We start from the raw sequence: 15,447 nt of genomic DNA on the forward strand, positions 1-15,447 counted from the left end.
ATCACGTTTTATGATCTTGCTAAAATTGGTAGTTTGATTGGGTAAGCAAGGGATTATTGAAACTTTTTTTTTTTCACAACAACTGTGTGATACTCATACATGATCAATCCCGTACGTAATTGATGATAGACAATACTTTATTGACACGCTTTAGTTTTTATTAGAGCTATATAACCAATACTTTTTTTTTTGGGTACAATATAACCAATACTTTATTAACAAGATTTAATTTTTATTAGAGCTATATAATGGTCAATCACACTGCCACATTACAATAATGTTTCAAGTGGCTTGCAAGACCTTGCGTGACGGTCAATCATTCTACTCCAATATTATGATAATCTAACAAAAGCTGATTTTAACAAATGAGCTTGGCACCATGTGACCAACACAACGATGGAGAAGGAGGGGATTAAGAAACATTGTTTATTAGAAGAAGGAACAACAATTTTGTTAAGGGAGGTGAGTGCTTTTATATAAATAGAGGGTAGGTGAATGCCATTTTGATATAGCAACAGAGGGAGGGCTTTTGTAGAAATAGAGAGGAGATCAAAGTAATTTACTCTTTAAAAATTGGCTCCATGTAAATTATTCAAGTTTGCAATGTGAAGTCTGCGGTTGTAATCTTGACCATTGAGTCATTCTAGGCATGACAACATGGTACCTATGGGTGTTTGTTCGATCCCGCACCGATTTTGACGTAGGAAATTTGATTGAATTGGATTTGGGGTTTTCTCGATTTTAAAAGACGGGACATGGTGGGTAACGGCGACAATGATACCCTTCCTAAACCCATCCCTTACTCCGCCTCGCTTGTATTAAAATTACGTTTCTGCCTTACTTAAATTAGAAACTCTTAAACAATGTCTTCAACCAACATGGCTCCATGTTACTATATCATTATAAAATAGAACTGAAATACGTTGTCGTGTAATTAATACTCTCTAAATATCAATTCTCACGAGTTTGCTTGATAGTGTAGACTTGTGATATAGAAGGGTGTTCCTCTCTAAGTTTCTAGTTTGAATGTCATATATGTCAACATTTTTGTATTAGACTAATCCATGCAGAACTTTGATATGGTTTTAATTGGACCCCTTTCGCTAATGGACTCAGATTTATCCAATTGATTAAACAATCATTAGACCGAATATCGAGTTTCTAAACACAAAAAACTCTCTAAATATCACGTGAAATCTCAAATAGAACTTTATGTCACTGACCTATTAACTCTATAGTCTATTTAAATATAAATTGGACTATTATTTATTTGAAAACAATAATATGAAATAGACATTTAAGTAGGCTAATATGAAATAGACATTCGTAAAAAATGAAGAAAAACTAGTATCTCTCATCATTTATTTAATATACACATGTGCTCTGCCACATCAATAATGACTTGAACACATTATCAAAATTGACCTCAAAATAGGGCGAGGTATCAAAACTTAGAAAAAATTGAAATAAGAAGACCAAAAAGTTTTTTTTTTTTGTGGTGGCCGGGGTTTGAACCCTAAACCTTGCATATTTGATGCATTGTCTCTACCAACTGAGCTAAGCTCACGAGGACGAAGACCAAAAAGCTTAATTTTATAACAGGGGTGCCAAAGTTTTTTTAAAAAAAAATTAGAGGTTCAAAAGTGCATTTAAGTGATTTAACCCAAGTAATAAATAATTAATAATATAATATAAAAATAACTTTAATGCTTTATTGTATAAAAAAGGACTTATAATTTGAAAATAAATTATTTCTCAATATAATTTTACTTTAGCAAGCCAAACAACATGACAACTTGGTGAAATCACGTTTTGATCAAGGCAAACTTGCGTTTGTCCACTCAACCAAACATAGGCTTATGTCTCATGTTATACTCTATTTTTTTTTTTTTTTTTACTAACAATATAATTTGGCTTTAGGGTTTTACCTTCGTGATCTTGACTGAACCCCTACCACCATGCAAAGCTTTTCTCCGCAACTTCTTCGTTACGTACTCTGCTCCTCTACCCCCACCACGGCGGCGGGGTCTCTTCTCACCGGCGGCACTTCCCACCTCCGTCACTTCTCGACGGGAAACGTAGCGCGTGCTACTGCGGCAACAATTGACAAGGAGCCATGGTGGAAGGAATCAATGGAAAAGGTTCGCAACATCGGTATCTCAGCGCACATTGATTCTGGGAAGACGACGTTGACGGAGCGGATACTGTTCTACACTGGTCGAATCCACGAGGCTCGCTGGAAAGATGGCGTTGGTGCGGAGTTGCTGCGGGGAATCACCATTCTGTCTGCTGCTACTTATTGCAATTGGAAAGACTCCAATATCACCATAGTTGACACACCTGGTCACGTTGATTTCACCGTTGAAGTTGAGAGGGCTTTGCGAGTTCTTGATGGTGCTGTTCTTGTTCTTTGTAGTGTTGGCGGTGTGCAAAGTCAGTCCATTACCATTGATCGCCAAATGCGAAGATATCAGGTACCAGATGCAATAGTTAGCTAAGTTAGATTAGTTAGTTGTGTTGAGAGTATTTAGAAGTTTGTTTTTGAGATTTAGGTTTATATTTATCAAAATAAAATATCATTAGTATTTAAATTTGAATATTTGTTGGTGTGTTTTACAATTTGTTAGTTTGTTCTTTATGATATGTTTTTTATTCATTAAATAACTAATGTACTACCTCCGTTCCTCATTATAGGACCCTTTTGAAAAAATAACGGGAATTAAGATAGTGGATATTTGTATTAAATATGTTTGTAATTACTATTGGTTTTACAATTTTATCCTTTAAGAAAGATGGTTGGTTTATGTTTTCAACATGTTATTTATTGCTTATTGAAGAAAAAGATGTATAATAAATAGGGGCATGTGTGTAAAAAAATAATTAATGTAGTTGGAAATAGCAAAGGAGTCTTATAAAAAGGGACAAAAAAAATTCTCAAAAGAGTCTTATAATTAGGGACGGATGTTGTATTTGGTATTTGGTATTTGGTCTGTAAATCAGACCAAATACATTAGTGACCAAATGTATTTTTTATTCATTAAAGTACGTTTTGCTTATAATCATGGCTAGAGAGGGTACGATTTAGCTCTATATGGAGAGTATGAATAAAAGTTTAGTAATAGTTTTCTCCGTATAATAATTATAATTGGATATATAATGTAACTAACTATTACATTTAATATCAGGTTCCAAGAATTGCATTTATCAACAAGCTTGATCATCCGGGAGCGGATCCATGGAAAGTTATAAATCAGGCTAGGTCTAAGCTTAAGCATCATTGTGCTGCACTTCAAGTTCCAATAGGTTTGGAAAGTGATTTTAAAGGAGTTGTTGATCTTGTGAAGTTAAAGGCCTATTGTTTTGATGGTGAATATGGCCAAGATGTTGTTGTTGGAGAAGTGCCTGCAGATATGGAAGCTTTGGTAGCAGAGAAAAGACGGGAACTCATAAAAACTGTGTCAGAGGTAGATGATGTACTTGCTGAAGTGTTTCTTAGTGATGAGGAGACCATTTCAGATGCTGATCTTGAGGGAGCAATCCGTAGGGCTACCATAGCGCGGAAATTTATACCGGTATTCATGGGTAGTGCTTTCAAAAACAAGGGGGTGCAGCCACTTCTTGATGGCATAGTTAGTTATTTGCCGTGTCCGATTGAAGTTAGTAATTATTCTCTTGACCAATCTAAGAATGAGGAGAAGGTTGAGCTGACTGGAAGTCCTGATGGGCCCCTTGTAGCATTGGCTTTCAAGTCGGAGCAAAGGGACTTTGGTCAGTTAATAACACATCTAAGAGTTTATGAGGGTGTCATTCGGAAGGGTGATTTTATTGTCAATGTTAACACTGGAAAGAAAATTAAGGTTCCTCGCTTAGTTCAGATTTCTAATGAGATGAATGACATTCAAGAGGCCCATGCTGGCCAAATAGTTGCTGTACTTGGTGTTGATTGTACATCCGGCGATACTTTTACTGATGGGTCGGTTAAATACACAATGACTTCTATGAATGTTCCCGAGCCCGTGATGTCATTAGCTGTACAGACAGTCTCAAAAGATTCTGGAGGAAAATTTTCAAAAGCTTTGAACCGCTTCAAAAGAGAGGATCCTACTTTCCGTGTTGCCTTGGACCCAAAGAGTGGGCAGGCAATCATTTCTGGAATGGGAGAATTGCACTTAGAAATTTATGTTAGACGCATTAAGATGGAGTATGGGGTTGATGTTTCAGTTGGAAAACCCCATGTAAACTTCAGAGAAACTGTTACTCAACGTGCTGATTTTGATTATTTACATAAGAAGCAATCCGGAGGGCAAGGACAATATGGACGGGTGATTGGATATATTGAACCACTTCCCGCTGGGTCAGGAACTAAGTTTGAATTTAAAAACATGCTTGTTGGTCAAGCTATTCCATCGAATTTTTTCCCTGCAATTGAGAAAGGTTTTAAAGAAGCTGTCAACTCTGGTGCCTTAATTGGACATCCAGTTGAAAATCTCCGAGTTGTCTTGACAGATGGTGCTGCTCATGATGTTGATTCCAGTGAACTTGCCTTTAAGTTGGCTTCTATCGATGCTTTTAGACAGTGTTACGCAGCTTCCAGACCAGTTATATTAGAACCTGTTATGCTTGTTGAACTGAAAGTACCAACAGAATTCCAGGGAGCTGTTGCTGGTGATCTCAACAAGAGAAAAGGTGTGATTGTTGGCAATGATCAGGACGAAGATTATTCTGTCATTACAGCTCATGTCCCTCTTAACAATATGTTTGGGTATTCTACGGCTATTCGTTCGATGACACAGGGAAAGGGTGAATTCACAATGGAATATAAGGAACATTCACGTGTTTCTCATGATGTACAGACCCGATTGATAAACACATACAAGGGCAATAAGGCAGCTGAATGATACGGCCTTTCAAGTACACAGTCGTAAATTTTTTGGGAGTAGTTATCTAGGAAAAAGAATTGTAGTTTTGGTTCATTGAATTTCTATTTTGTATTATCGGATGGAATAAAGTTGGAATAGTATATTTGACATTGAATTTCTATTTTGTATTATCAGATCGAATAAGAAAAGATGAGACAGTATAAAATAGTGTTGAAACATAATATTATTAAATGCAACAATAAATAACATAGTTATTTACCCAAATAAAAATTCTCAATCTTTATTCTTATAGTCAACAGCACCGTAAGGAGTGAATGCCTCTTTAATCAAGTTCTTCTTCCTCCAAGTATGCCAACCCAAATCTTCACAAATTTCATCATTATGGTTGATACCAGAAACTGTGATGCAGTTCTTATGGTAAAACCTTGTAGATTTTTTCATTGTTTCCATGTCCTTCATTGTTTGTACAAGCATCTTCTCAGCACTTGGAAGCTTAAATTTGTTATCTATTAGTCCAGCTAGCCACATGGAATGTATCTCTGATGTGCCAAGATTTCCAGCACTCTCGACATAACCCACAAAGGCCATATTTGGAATCGATGGATGAACAATTCCCCTGTCACAAATACACCGTAACTTGACCATTTTTTCCCAACCAGCTTAGAAAGGAGCTGGATTGTCTGCAATCACTAATTGCAGACAATCAGGCAATCAGGGATCGTGACGGTCAATCTAGATCGATCTGTCAAACCTCAAGTTTAGTAATTTAATTTAATTCCTTTTATAAATAAAATTTGCTTGAGATCATCAGAAAATCATGATCTCTCTGACTGCCTGATTACGTGCAATCTATGATAGTAGGCGATCCAGGTTCGCTTAGTAAGCTAGAGAAATTAAAACATTGATTGACAATTGGTTAGGGGAAAAAAGCATCTCTTATAATTTAGTACCTCAATCCAATTTTAAAATTTTGTTTGAATAATTTGTTTGCTTCAATTGTATGTAGCATTAAAATATTGTGAAAGTATTTACTACTTTATTTCAATAAGCCAAAATCCAAAATTGTCTCTACCTGCATAGTGGCATGATACCAGTAGGGTATTCCAACAAGCTACAGAAAGGCTCTGGCAAAAGTGTTTTGAGCTTCTTTTGGCCATCATAACCGGTTGCAAGGAGAACAACATCAGCATCCATTTTAGTGTTGTCATCAAATTCAATACCACCACTCCAAAACCACCACTTTGATGCTCTTTTGAATATTATTTTCCCCTTATCAGCCTCATTATAAAAACTTTCTGGTAGTACATTTATTTGACAAGATGCAAAATCTTCCTCAAACGAGTGTTCTGGTTTCAATCCATACTTCTCTAATGGAAGTTTCCAAATCAAGTAGGACTCTATGAATTTTGAAATCCCACGCCTCTGTTTAATGTTAGCAGATCACTAAATTAATGAGAGAATCATAGGAGTATAATATATGTTCAATCTCTATATTTTAGTTATTAATTTAATTGATTTTCAACACGTAAAAAACATGCATTTAACAAATGATTCAATTGATCAAGAGCATATTTGTTTACCATTGGAGATAATAGGAGACATACAAGGGTTTTAAGTAAACCCTGATTTGGTGATTGATGGAGGAACTGTGCAGATCTTGTTGAGTAGAACATGAAAAATGGTACTCCTCATATCCGAAAATGGGGAAGTGTCCAATGCAAACTCCTTACTATCATGGTGCATGGTTGCCCTTCAGGTCCTTCAGAACAAGTTAGAGAAAATTGTTGTTGACACATTGCATAATGCTGTGCCACACGAGTAATTTACCTAAATACCCCTCGGTAGTTAACTGCCGAGGGAATATGAAACCGGCTGCAGTTAACTCCCGAGGAAAACCTCGGCAGTTAACTACCGCCGATTTCATATTTCCTCGGCAGTTAACTACCGAGGCGTCCTGAAGCCATAAAATGGCAGAACCTGTTGAGGCAGAACCTGTTACATGTGTTTTTACACATTGTAAACACATTGTTTCAATGTCAAATCATAAAGTTAATCAAAGAAAATTACCAACATAATTGAAATTGAAAATATGATACGGAAACGAACAATTGTCACAAAAAAATGTCATCGAAACAAAGTAACAACAAATGTCATGAAAATACAACAAAACGGCCAAATATCATGAAAATAAACACCAAGTCCTAAAAATATATCCTAAACATAAAATACTACTAGTCCTAATCCTACTGCTGGTCCTGGTCCTGCTGATGCTGCTGGTGCCTCCTCCTCGGTCTCTGGCCTCTCCTCCTAGTAATGATCGGCGCGATCTGCTGCCTAACATCATGCAAGGCCGCATACAACTGCTGAGGGGTCATGCTCATCACCTCCTGACCCAAAAACGCATCAGCATGGGCAACAGCGCTGCTAACCATGTCATAGGTATCAGGAGAGCTTCTCGCCTTGTACCGCTCCCACTGCTCTGCAATGATATGCTCCTCATTTGGAGGCCTCGGAATATCTCCCGGAAGAAGTGGCAAAATCTGAGGGTGAGACACAACGGTGTACCATTGTACATAGCCATCTGCCATAAGCCATGGTTGCTCTCCTGCATGCTCACCCCAATCGGCCGCCTTAAGCGTGCGAGTGCGGAAGTCGAGGAAGGCCTGCACAATCTCAGCCGGTGACAGTTGTGCAATCTCAGACGGATGTCTAGGGACGGACTGGACGTATCCGTACTGCCTCAAAACCCTCTCGGGCAAGTGACGGTACACCCTACGATCACCGCACATAATCCAGCATGAATACCAGAATACCTCCTCGAAAGCCTGGAACTCCCTGTGCTCTTCGTACAGCCTCCAGCATACGTCATCAAACGTAATGTGATCAAACAATGACCGATATGTGACCCCTTCTCCATGACCCTTCTGAAGCTTCCACCTCGCCGCAACCGGTAAGTTTTCAACATAGTCCGGGTTTGGATCAACAACATAAAACTTAGAAAAGTGTGCCAAAAACCATGCCTGCACAAACCAAACAAATCACATTTATAACTAATTACGCACGAAAAATATAACAAAAAATTAATAGTTAACAAAAAAATAAAAGTTAACAAAAAATAAATATAAAATTTCTTACAGTGAGCAGTGTCACGCTTCCCCAAGTTGTCTGTCTCCAGGCAAACAGGCCTCAACTAACTCGCTATATAGGTATGCAAGGGCCATCCCTCCCCACGAATAATTACGCATCCCCACGTAGTCGTCCTCCATGGTCGTCAGATAGACCAACTCGATGCGTTTGTTGCTTCTATCCCCAAACAACAAGCATCCAACCAAGTAGAGAAGGTAGCACTTCACAGAATAAGTCCTAACCCTCTCCAACTCCTCCAGCTCCTCTGGATCCTCTATATCCGCCACAATGTTAGCCCTGCCAAGGTGTGTCGTATATAATTCCCTCAGCGCTGGATAACTAATGTACCCATCATACTCTCTATTGTAGATTTTCTCTGCCTCATTCTTCGACGCACCCAAGTGATTCATCAGTAGTGCCTCTCCCTCATGTCTCAACATCTTCTTTCGGTGGCCCAACATCCGCCCTTCAATCGGGACATGCATAAACATGCGACATCATCCAAAGTCACAGTCATCTCCCCTATGGGCATGTGAAAAGTGCTGGTCTCGGGATGCCACCTCTCGCATAGAGTCATGTAACCCGCTCTCCTTAAGCGGATCCCAAAACCATGACTGATTGTCGTTTGGACGTCCGAGACTCAAAATCTTAGTGCCATGATTAATCGGTTTTACAGAACGCTTCTTGCGGCACTGAAATAATAGAAAAAAAAACATAGTTTAAACAATGTAAACATTTAACTAATATAAATAAAACTTAAAAATTTAAATCAAGATAGTTTAAGACATAACATATGTAAAACTTAAAAAAACATATAACAAAAACAATTTAAATCAAGAAAGAAAATATAACGAAAATAATTAAACATAAAGAAAAGAATTAAAAAAAACACATATACCAGTTGATATAAAAATTAAACAAACACACATATAAAGAAAATAACTAAAACAATATAAAAGCTGAAAGAAAGAAAATATAAAGAAAAAACATTTAAAAAAATCACACTTACGTTATCTGAATTATACCAAAGCGGCAATGCCACATGATTGGCATAAGAGTGAAGCAGAGATAGGTTTTGCGATCCTCCAGGAAAGGGAGCGTCCGTAGGTAACACCTCCGTGGCAGCCGTTGCTGCAATGTCATCATCGTCTGGTATATGCGGCTGCTCTGGCATATACTGCTCGTCGTACCCACCATCAGTGACATCATGGTGATCCTGATAATTCAGGTACTCCACCTCCTGGACTCTTCAGGCTGTGCCTGAGAAGCCTCAGAAGCCTGAGAAGTCCCGAACCATCCACCCTCCGACCTCTTCCCCTCTTTGCGATGTGCCCCCTTTGCCTCTCCCTCCGGTGGCTTTGAGTCAGCGCACGCCTACCACCAATCATCTTAGATGGATCAATCGGGTCCTGCTCAGACATATCTACACAAACAATTAAAAAATTTACATCATTTCCATAACCTAATCAAACACTTTGTGTGCATCATTTCAGTATAATCTAAACTAAACCTTCACATTTCAATATAATCATTCACATTTCAATATAACCTTCACATTATAACCTTCACATTTCAATATAAACATAAACATTCAATATTCATAAACATAAACATAACTAAACCTAAAACCATTCAATATAATCATCATTTCAATATAATTTGTGTGCAACATTTCCATCATAACCTAAACATCATTCAATATAATTCTCATAACATAAACTAACTAAGTAATCAATAAAATTGTCATTGAGGCATTTTATCAAACACTTTGTGTGCAAATATCAAACATACTCAAAATGTGTTCATTTGGCACCATTCAAAACCACATTATACTCTAACATCATTCAAACATCAATTAAAGCAACTGCATTCAATTATAAACTACGTGCAATCATCTAAATTTCAATTCCAACATCAACCCTAACCACATGCAAACTACCAATTTTTTTTTTAAAAAAAAACCTACACAAACTAACATTATGATTAAAAATGAGTCAAGATACTTACTTGTGATTAAATGGAGATGATGCACTTGATTTTGCTCAAAAATCGAAATTGAAGGAGTTGGATGGTTTTGGAAGTTTTTTGAACAATTGAAGGAAACTACAAAACTCAGTTTCTGCTTCTGTTTATGTTCAGCACGCCTCGGCAGTTAATTGCCGATGATTTCCTCGGTAGTTAACTGCCGTCGGTTGTAAATTTCCTCGGTAGTTAACTACTGAAGGGCATTTTAGTCTTTTACTCGTGTTTCTCAGCCAAACCACATGTGTATACAACAATTTTCCAAGTTAGAAGCAACGTTGTCATTGTGATATGTTTAAAATTTAAGAATGGAAAAGAGGAAAGAAAGGGGTTATTTTTTTTTTTTAAAATTAAGGATTCTCATTAAAAAAAAAAGTAAAGGTTATATATGTTTTTAGTCCCTCTAAAATACAAATTTTAGTTTTGGTCCCTTGAAAAATTTCTTTCGACCTTTGATGCTCTAAATTTCCGGTTTTTCAATGTTAGTCAATTTTTTTTACAAAAGTTTGTGTTTCGTGTTCTAAACAACCTTTTTTATGACATAAATTGTTTTGGGTGTGAATCTGATATCATTTACATGCAATTGCAGAGACTAATCTCTTCAGTCGGGTAGATCCGCAATGGGTATCAGAGCTCTCTCGCAAAAGATTCAACACTGTTGCCATTCCATGTCTGAATTCGAACTCATAACCTCTGATCAAACTGAAAAAGAGCCCTAAGTCCTAATTCAAGTACTCATAAATTTTATGTCATATAATTGATAAAACCTTAAAATATAATTAGTTTAATAATTTAACTATTTAATATTTAATCTTTGTTAATTTTTTCTATAACTGCAACTTAAAGATTAATTTTTGAATTTACAATTAAATAGTTTAATTATCAAACTAATGACATTTTATTGGTATTATAAATGATATGTCATAAAATAAAAGTTTTTTTTTGAAGGAAAATTTTTTTTTTAAAACACAAAACATGAACTTTTGTTAGAAAACAAAGATTAAAATTGAAAACAGAAAATTTATAAGACCAAAAATCAAAGAAAATATTTAAAGAGACCAAAACTAAAAATTGAGATATTTAGATGGATGAAAAATATATTTAATAAAAAATTAAAAACGCAAAAATAAGCTGGTGTCAACTTTTGATGTTAACATATAATTTATGAAAAGGCATACACTTACAATTTATTTTTTTTCCCTCCTGAGGGAACAAATTTGTTATTAAGTTATAGTAGATAATCTAAACTAGAGGATCAATCCATCAAAACAGACGAGCTCGCCTATGATAAATTTAAAAAAAAAAAAAACCCGAATTCAATTGAAAGTGAAATCCTCTATATGTATTTGTTATGAATCCTCAGCTGTTGGATGAAACACATGAGAGATGGTTGAACAATAAAAGCAGAAGAGAATCTATTTCCGAATCGGATTCTTGCACCGCTTGCTTCATCTCTTATAATAATATATATTCATTAATAAATGATTGATTAATGCTTGTCCCAAAAAAAAATTGATTTATTTATTTTTAATGAAAAAAGATTGATATGTACATTATGGTAAAGAGAATTGTTTACCTTGGTTTTCCTGTGCACATTCCATGGCAAGATCAATAACTGATTTTGTAAAACCGATCACCACAATTTTTTTCCCTTTAACAAGGTCACTAGTAGATTCGTTGTCAAGTTTACAATACTCAATGGTATGCAAAACCTTACCTTTGAACACCTCAGCCTCAGGGCCCTTGTTGTGTGGAAATGTTGGCATCAATGGTATATCTCCAAATTTTCCAGTGCAAACCACTACAAACTCGAAGTGGTACTTCTGAAAAATTAAGGAAAATTGCTTTTCTTACATGTGTTTTTTTTTTACTAAAAACACATGGAAAATACATTTTTGTCTCCAGCCATAGTTAACTGCAGTTCAGCCTTTTCGGCTGCAGTTAACTACCGTTGGTTTCAACTGTGGTTAACTACCGCTAGTTCAGCTGCACTTAAGTGCGGTTCTTGGCAGAGCATCAATTGTAATTTTATGTGTTTCGGTCGAAAAAATAAACCTATTCATAAAGATACGAAACTTTGCAAATCCTCTATATGTATTTTTTATTGAGGTATCTATAAAGTTTCGTAACATTCCGACTAAGACTCGATTTATTTTGATTTTTCGACGGAACCGTGCAAAAACATAATATTTTCCAAGTGCGCGTTCGAAAAAGTGACCTGTAGGTTGAATTTTTTCACGGTTTTTTGCACGCATGTTTAGGGCAAAAAATTTGAATTTTTCGACAAGGGACGGACTAATTATGAATTTTTAACGCGCCTAAAACTAAAGACATCAAAACATCGACCTAGAAATCGAATATTTAGCTGTTTTGTGCAGATACCTGTATAAAAATACATATACAAGATCTGAAAATTTCCTTAGTATTTCGACTAAGCCTCAATTTATTTTGATTTTTTACAGAAACGCGTAAAATCATTTCCCAAGTGCGCGTCCGGAAAAGTTACAAAGAGGTTGAATTTTTTCATTATTTTTTGTACACATGTTAAGGGCATAAGAAAGTCATTTCCCACAAAAAATTAGACTTTTCCTACAACGGCAGAATTAAATATGAATTTTTAAAGCGCCAAAAATTCAAGAAACCAAAACATCAAAACATCGATCTAGAAATAGAATTTTGTGCTGGTATTTTGCAGACACCTCTATAAAAATACATATAGAGGATCTATAAAGTTTCGTAGTATTCCGAATAAGCCTTGATTTATTTTGATTTTACGACCGAAACGCGTAAAATCACAGTTGATTCTCTGTCAGGACTGCACTTAAGTGTAGCTGAGTCAACGATAGTTAACTACCGCTTGGGGAAAAAACTTATTTTCCATGTGTTTTTAGGAAAAAACACATGTGAGAAAAGCAATTTTCAAAATTAAGTAGGTAAAGTAAAATAATATGTTCCCCTTTAGATAAAAGGGTTAAATTTTTTTTTTTTTGAAGAAGATAAAAGGGTTAAATATATTTTTTATTTCTATAAATATTTTAACTTTTTTTAATATCCTTAAAAAAATGCTTTGACATTTGATCATTCACAAGTTTTACATCATCACTTTTGATATTTGCTTTTAAGTCAACTCATGTATATTAATTTTGATTTTTTTTTCCGCAATCGTGTTTAATATACATCATAGAATTTTGTTTTGAAGAAGTTTATAATTTTTTAATAAGGGACAAGGTAAATATGAATTTTAATGTTTTTGACACTTAAAAATTCATATTGAATTAATGTTTTTTTTTAGAAAAAAATTCTAATTTTTTTGGGAAGACATGCTTATAATATTCTAAGATTTTTTTTTTTAAAAACTCATTCAAAATTTAAAGGGTTAAATATATTTTCAGTACCTACAAAATTAAAAGTTTTCAAGTTTAATCCCTACAAAAAATTTATTCACTTTTAAGAGTAGATTAGTCAGGAAAGGTTCCAACCAAAAAGTAGTTATGTGATGAGTTTGAAGCTAGTTTATGAGTTGAAAGTGAATAAACACCTGAATGACGTCTGATTCATTAATCTAAACAAAAAGCTCTCACACTGAACGACCAGGAATTGGATTTCCATGGTCATCAGGTAAGCCTCCAAAATCAAAACCTTTTTTGTCTCGAACAAACTTGATTTCCACCACTTTGTAGTTAAACTTAACATACTTGAACAAATCAAAATGAACGGCATAAGTATGTAAGTATTCCAATATCTCAGCAGAAGAAGGTTGTTCAGAACTTTCCCTTTCAGGCCAAGGGAAATCACTGACTGAATTCATAATTATGTATTGGTGATTGAAGCTTAGTACACCTAGAGGAACAATGTTTCCAAACACCACCAACTGAACCAGTGGCTTCAAAAACAATAGGGTTATAGCTTGATAGTTGTTTTGCTACAGTTAAACCACCCACTCCAGCACCTATGATGCCAATTCTAAACACCATAATTGGTAGGTTGTCTTGAGTGGCCATAGGGTGGTTGTGGAGAAAAATTGGACTTCTATGATTTGGTTTTGCAAAATGTGTTGCAGTGTGGGGAATTAAAGGGTATCCTTATTACTATGTATAGAAGAGAAATTATATCACCGTATTTTATCATGCTTTTTCTTTATTGTAGTGGTAGTGGGTTTAGGGATGACTGGGATAGGAATCATCACATGCAATGTAGTAGTCCTTATGAGTTATGAAGTTTTATGATCTTGCTAAAAATGGCAGTTTGATTGGGTAAGCAAGGGATTAACGAAACCTTTTTGTTTCACAACAACTGTATCATACTCATACATGATCAATCCCGTACGTAATTGATGATTGCTAATACTTGATTAATACGATTCTTTCAAAAAAAAAAAAAAATACTTGATTAATACAATATAATTTTTAGCAAATTTTAATTTTAGTTTCTGAAAAATAAAATAAGATGTTTTCATCCTTTAAAAATTTCCAGTTTAATCTTTTGTCCTTAATGACATAATTTCAGCATGTCATTTACATTTTTGAACATGGACATACCTAGGTTGTACATAATAGATTTTCATAACTTAAACACATCTTGAACATAAAAATTCATAACCCTGACATTGATATTAACACAAACTGGTCATTAGAAACCAAAAACAAAATGAGAAATTTTTAGAGAACAAAAATATCCGATTTTATTTTTTATGGACTAAAATCAAAATTCTCTATATTTTAAGAACGAAAAATTTTCTCCCAAAAAAAAAAAAGAACGAAAAATTTATTTAATCCCAATTTTTATTAAAGCTATATAATGGTCAATCACACTGCTCCATTACAATAAGGCTTCGAACGGCTTGCAAGACCTTGCATGACAGGCAATAACACTACTCCAATTTTTTAATATTCGTGTCAAGTACGGGATAATATTCCTATTTTTTAATATTATTAATTTACTTTTGTTGAAGAAAAATATTATTAATTTACTTTAAAAAAAAAGGAAGAAGACTTTCGTAACAATGTGTTTAGCATCGAGTGTGCATGGTATATTATTACCCATGAAAACATACACCAAGAAACATGTCATTCAAGTGGTCTAAGTTGGACTTAAACTTTAAGTGGTCTAAATTTTGGATATTACTTTTCTCACTCTATAATGTTCTCTTGCGCCCTATTTTTATTACGAAAACACTCATAAGATTTTCAGATTCTATGATGTAAAATGGAGTTTCACCCTTGTTTTGGGTGGAAACGGGTGGAAAAACGAGTTTTTCACCAATTCAGATTATACAATCCGAACAACCTAAAAAATATAGCGTGTTCCTTGTTTTTTTTTTTATTATCCTTATTTATTAATTTTGTTAAGTTTGCAGCAACTTAACCTAATTTTTTCCCTCCACTAATCCCTTATTAGGTTTGCAACAACTCAATCCTAA

General features: G+C 34.9%; 1 protein-coding gene and 1 pseudogene across 3 annotated transcripts; one reads left to right on the plus strand and one right to left on the minus strand.

Annotated features, from left to right (window-relative positions):
* LOC146944389 (elongation factor G-1, mitochondrial-like) lies at positions 1–5,034 on the plus strand. Of its 2 annotated transcripts, XM_085742774.1 has the most exons (3): positions 1–41; positions 1,921–2,474; positions 3,186–5,034. In XM_085742774.1, exons 2-3 carry the CDS (start codon positions 1,959–1,961, stop codon positions 4,896–4,898), a joined length of 2,229 nt encoding a protein of 742 aa, XP_085598900.1. In that variant the 5' UTR covers positions 1–41; positions 1,921–1,958; the 3' UTR covers positions 4,899–5,034. The 2 variants fall into 2 exon arrangements, with proteins under 2 accessions (XP_085598900.1, XP_085598901.1); XM_085742775.1 differs by lacking the exon at positions 1–41 and having other exon boundaries at positions 1,782–2,474.
* Positions 5,023–14,029, minus strand: LOC146944390 (putative flavin-containing monooxygenase 1; annotated as a pseudogene). The gene is made up of 5 exons (XR_015025913.1): positions 13,567–14,029; positions 11,605–11,851; positions 6,461–6,639; positions 5,953–6,302; positions 5,023–5,496 (listed from the first exon to the last, which is right to left on the minus strand). The product of XR_015025913.1 is annotated as a putative flavin-containing monooxygenase 1 (transcript).
* Between the last annotated feature and the right edge of the window lie 1,418 nt (positions 14,030–15,447).

The sequence above is a fragment of the Medicago sativa genome, chromosome 2 (genome assembly GCF_051527215.1).
Source record: "Medicago sativa cultivar Bolivia chromosome 2, Bolivia_mono, whole genome shotgun sequence".
Classification (NCBI taxonomy): Eukaryota; Viridiplantae; Streptophyta; class Magnoliopsida; order Fabales; family Fabaceae; genus Medicago; species Medicago sativa.

What these genes read in the sequence shown, in the direction of transcription:
- LOC146944389 (XM_085742774.1), top strand. Translation starts at nt 1,959, where the DNA reads ATGCAAAGCTTTTCTCCGCAACTTCTTCGTTACGTACTCTGCTCCTCT. An exon ending in GCCAAATGCGAAGATATCAG is followed by an intron (nt 2,475 to 3,185) that starts GTACCAGATGCA and finishes ATTTAATATCAG; the next exon opens with GTTCCAAGAATTGCATTTAT.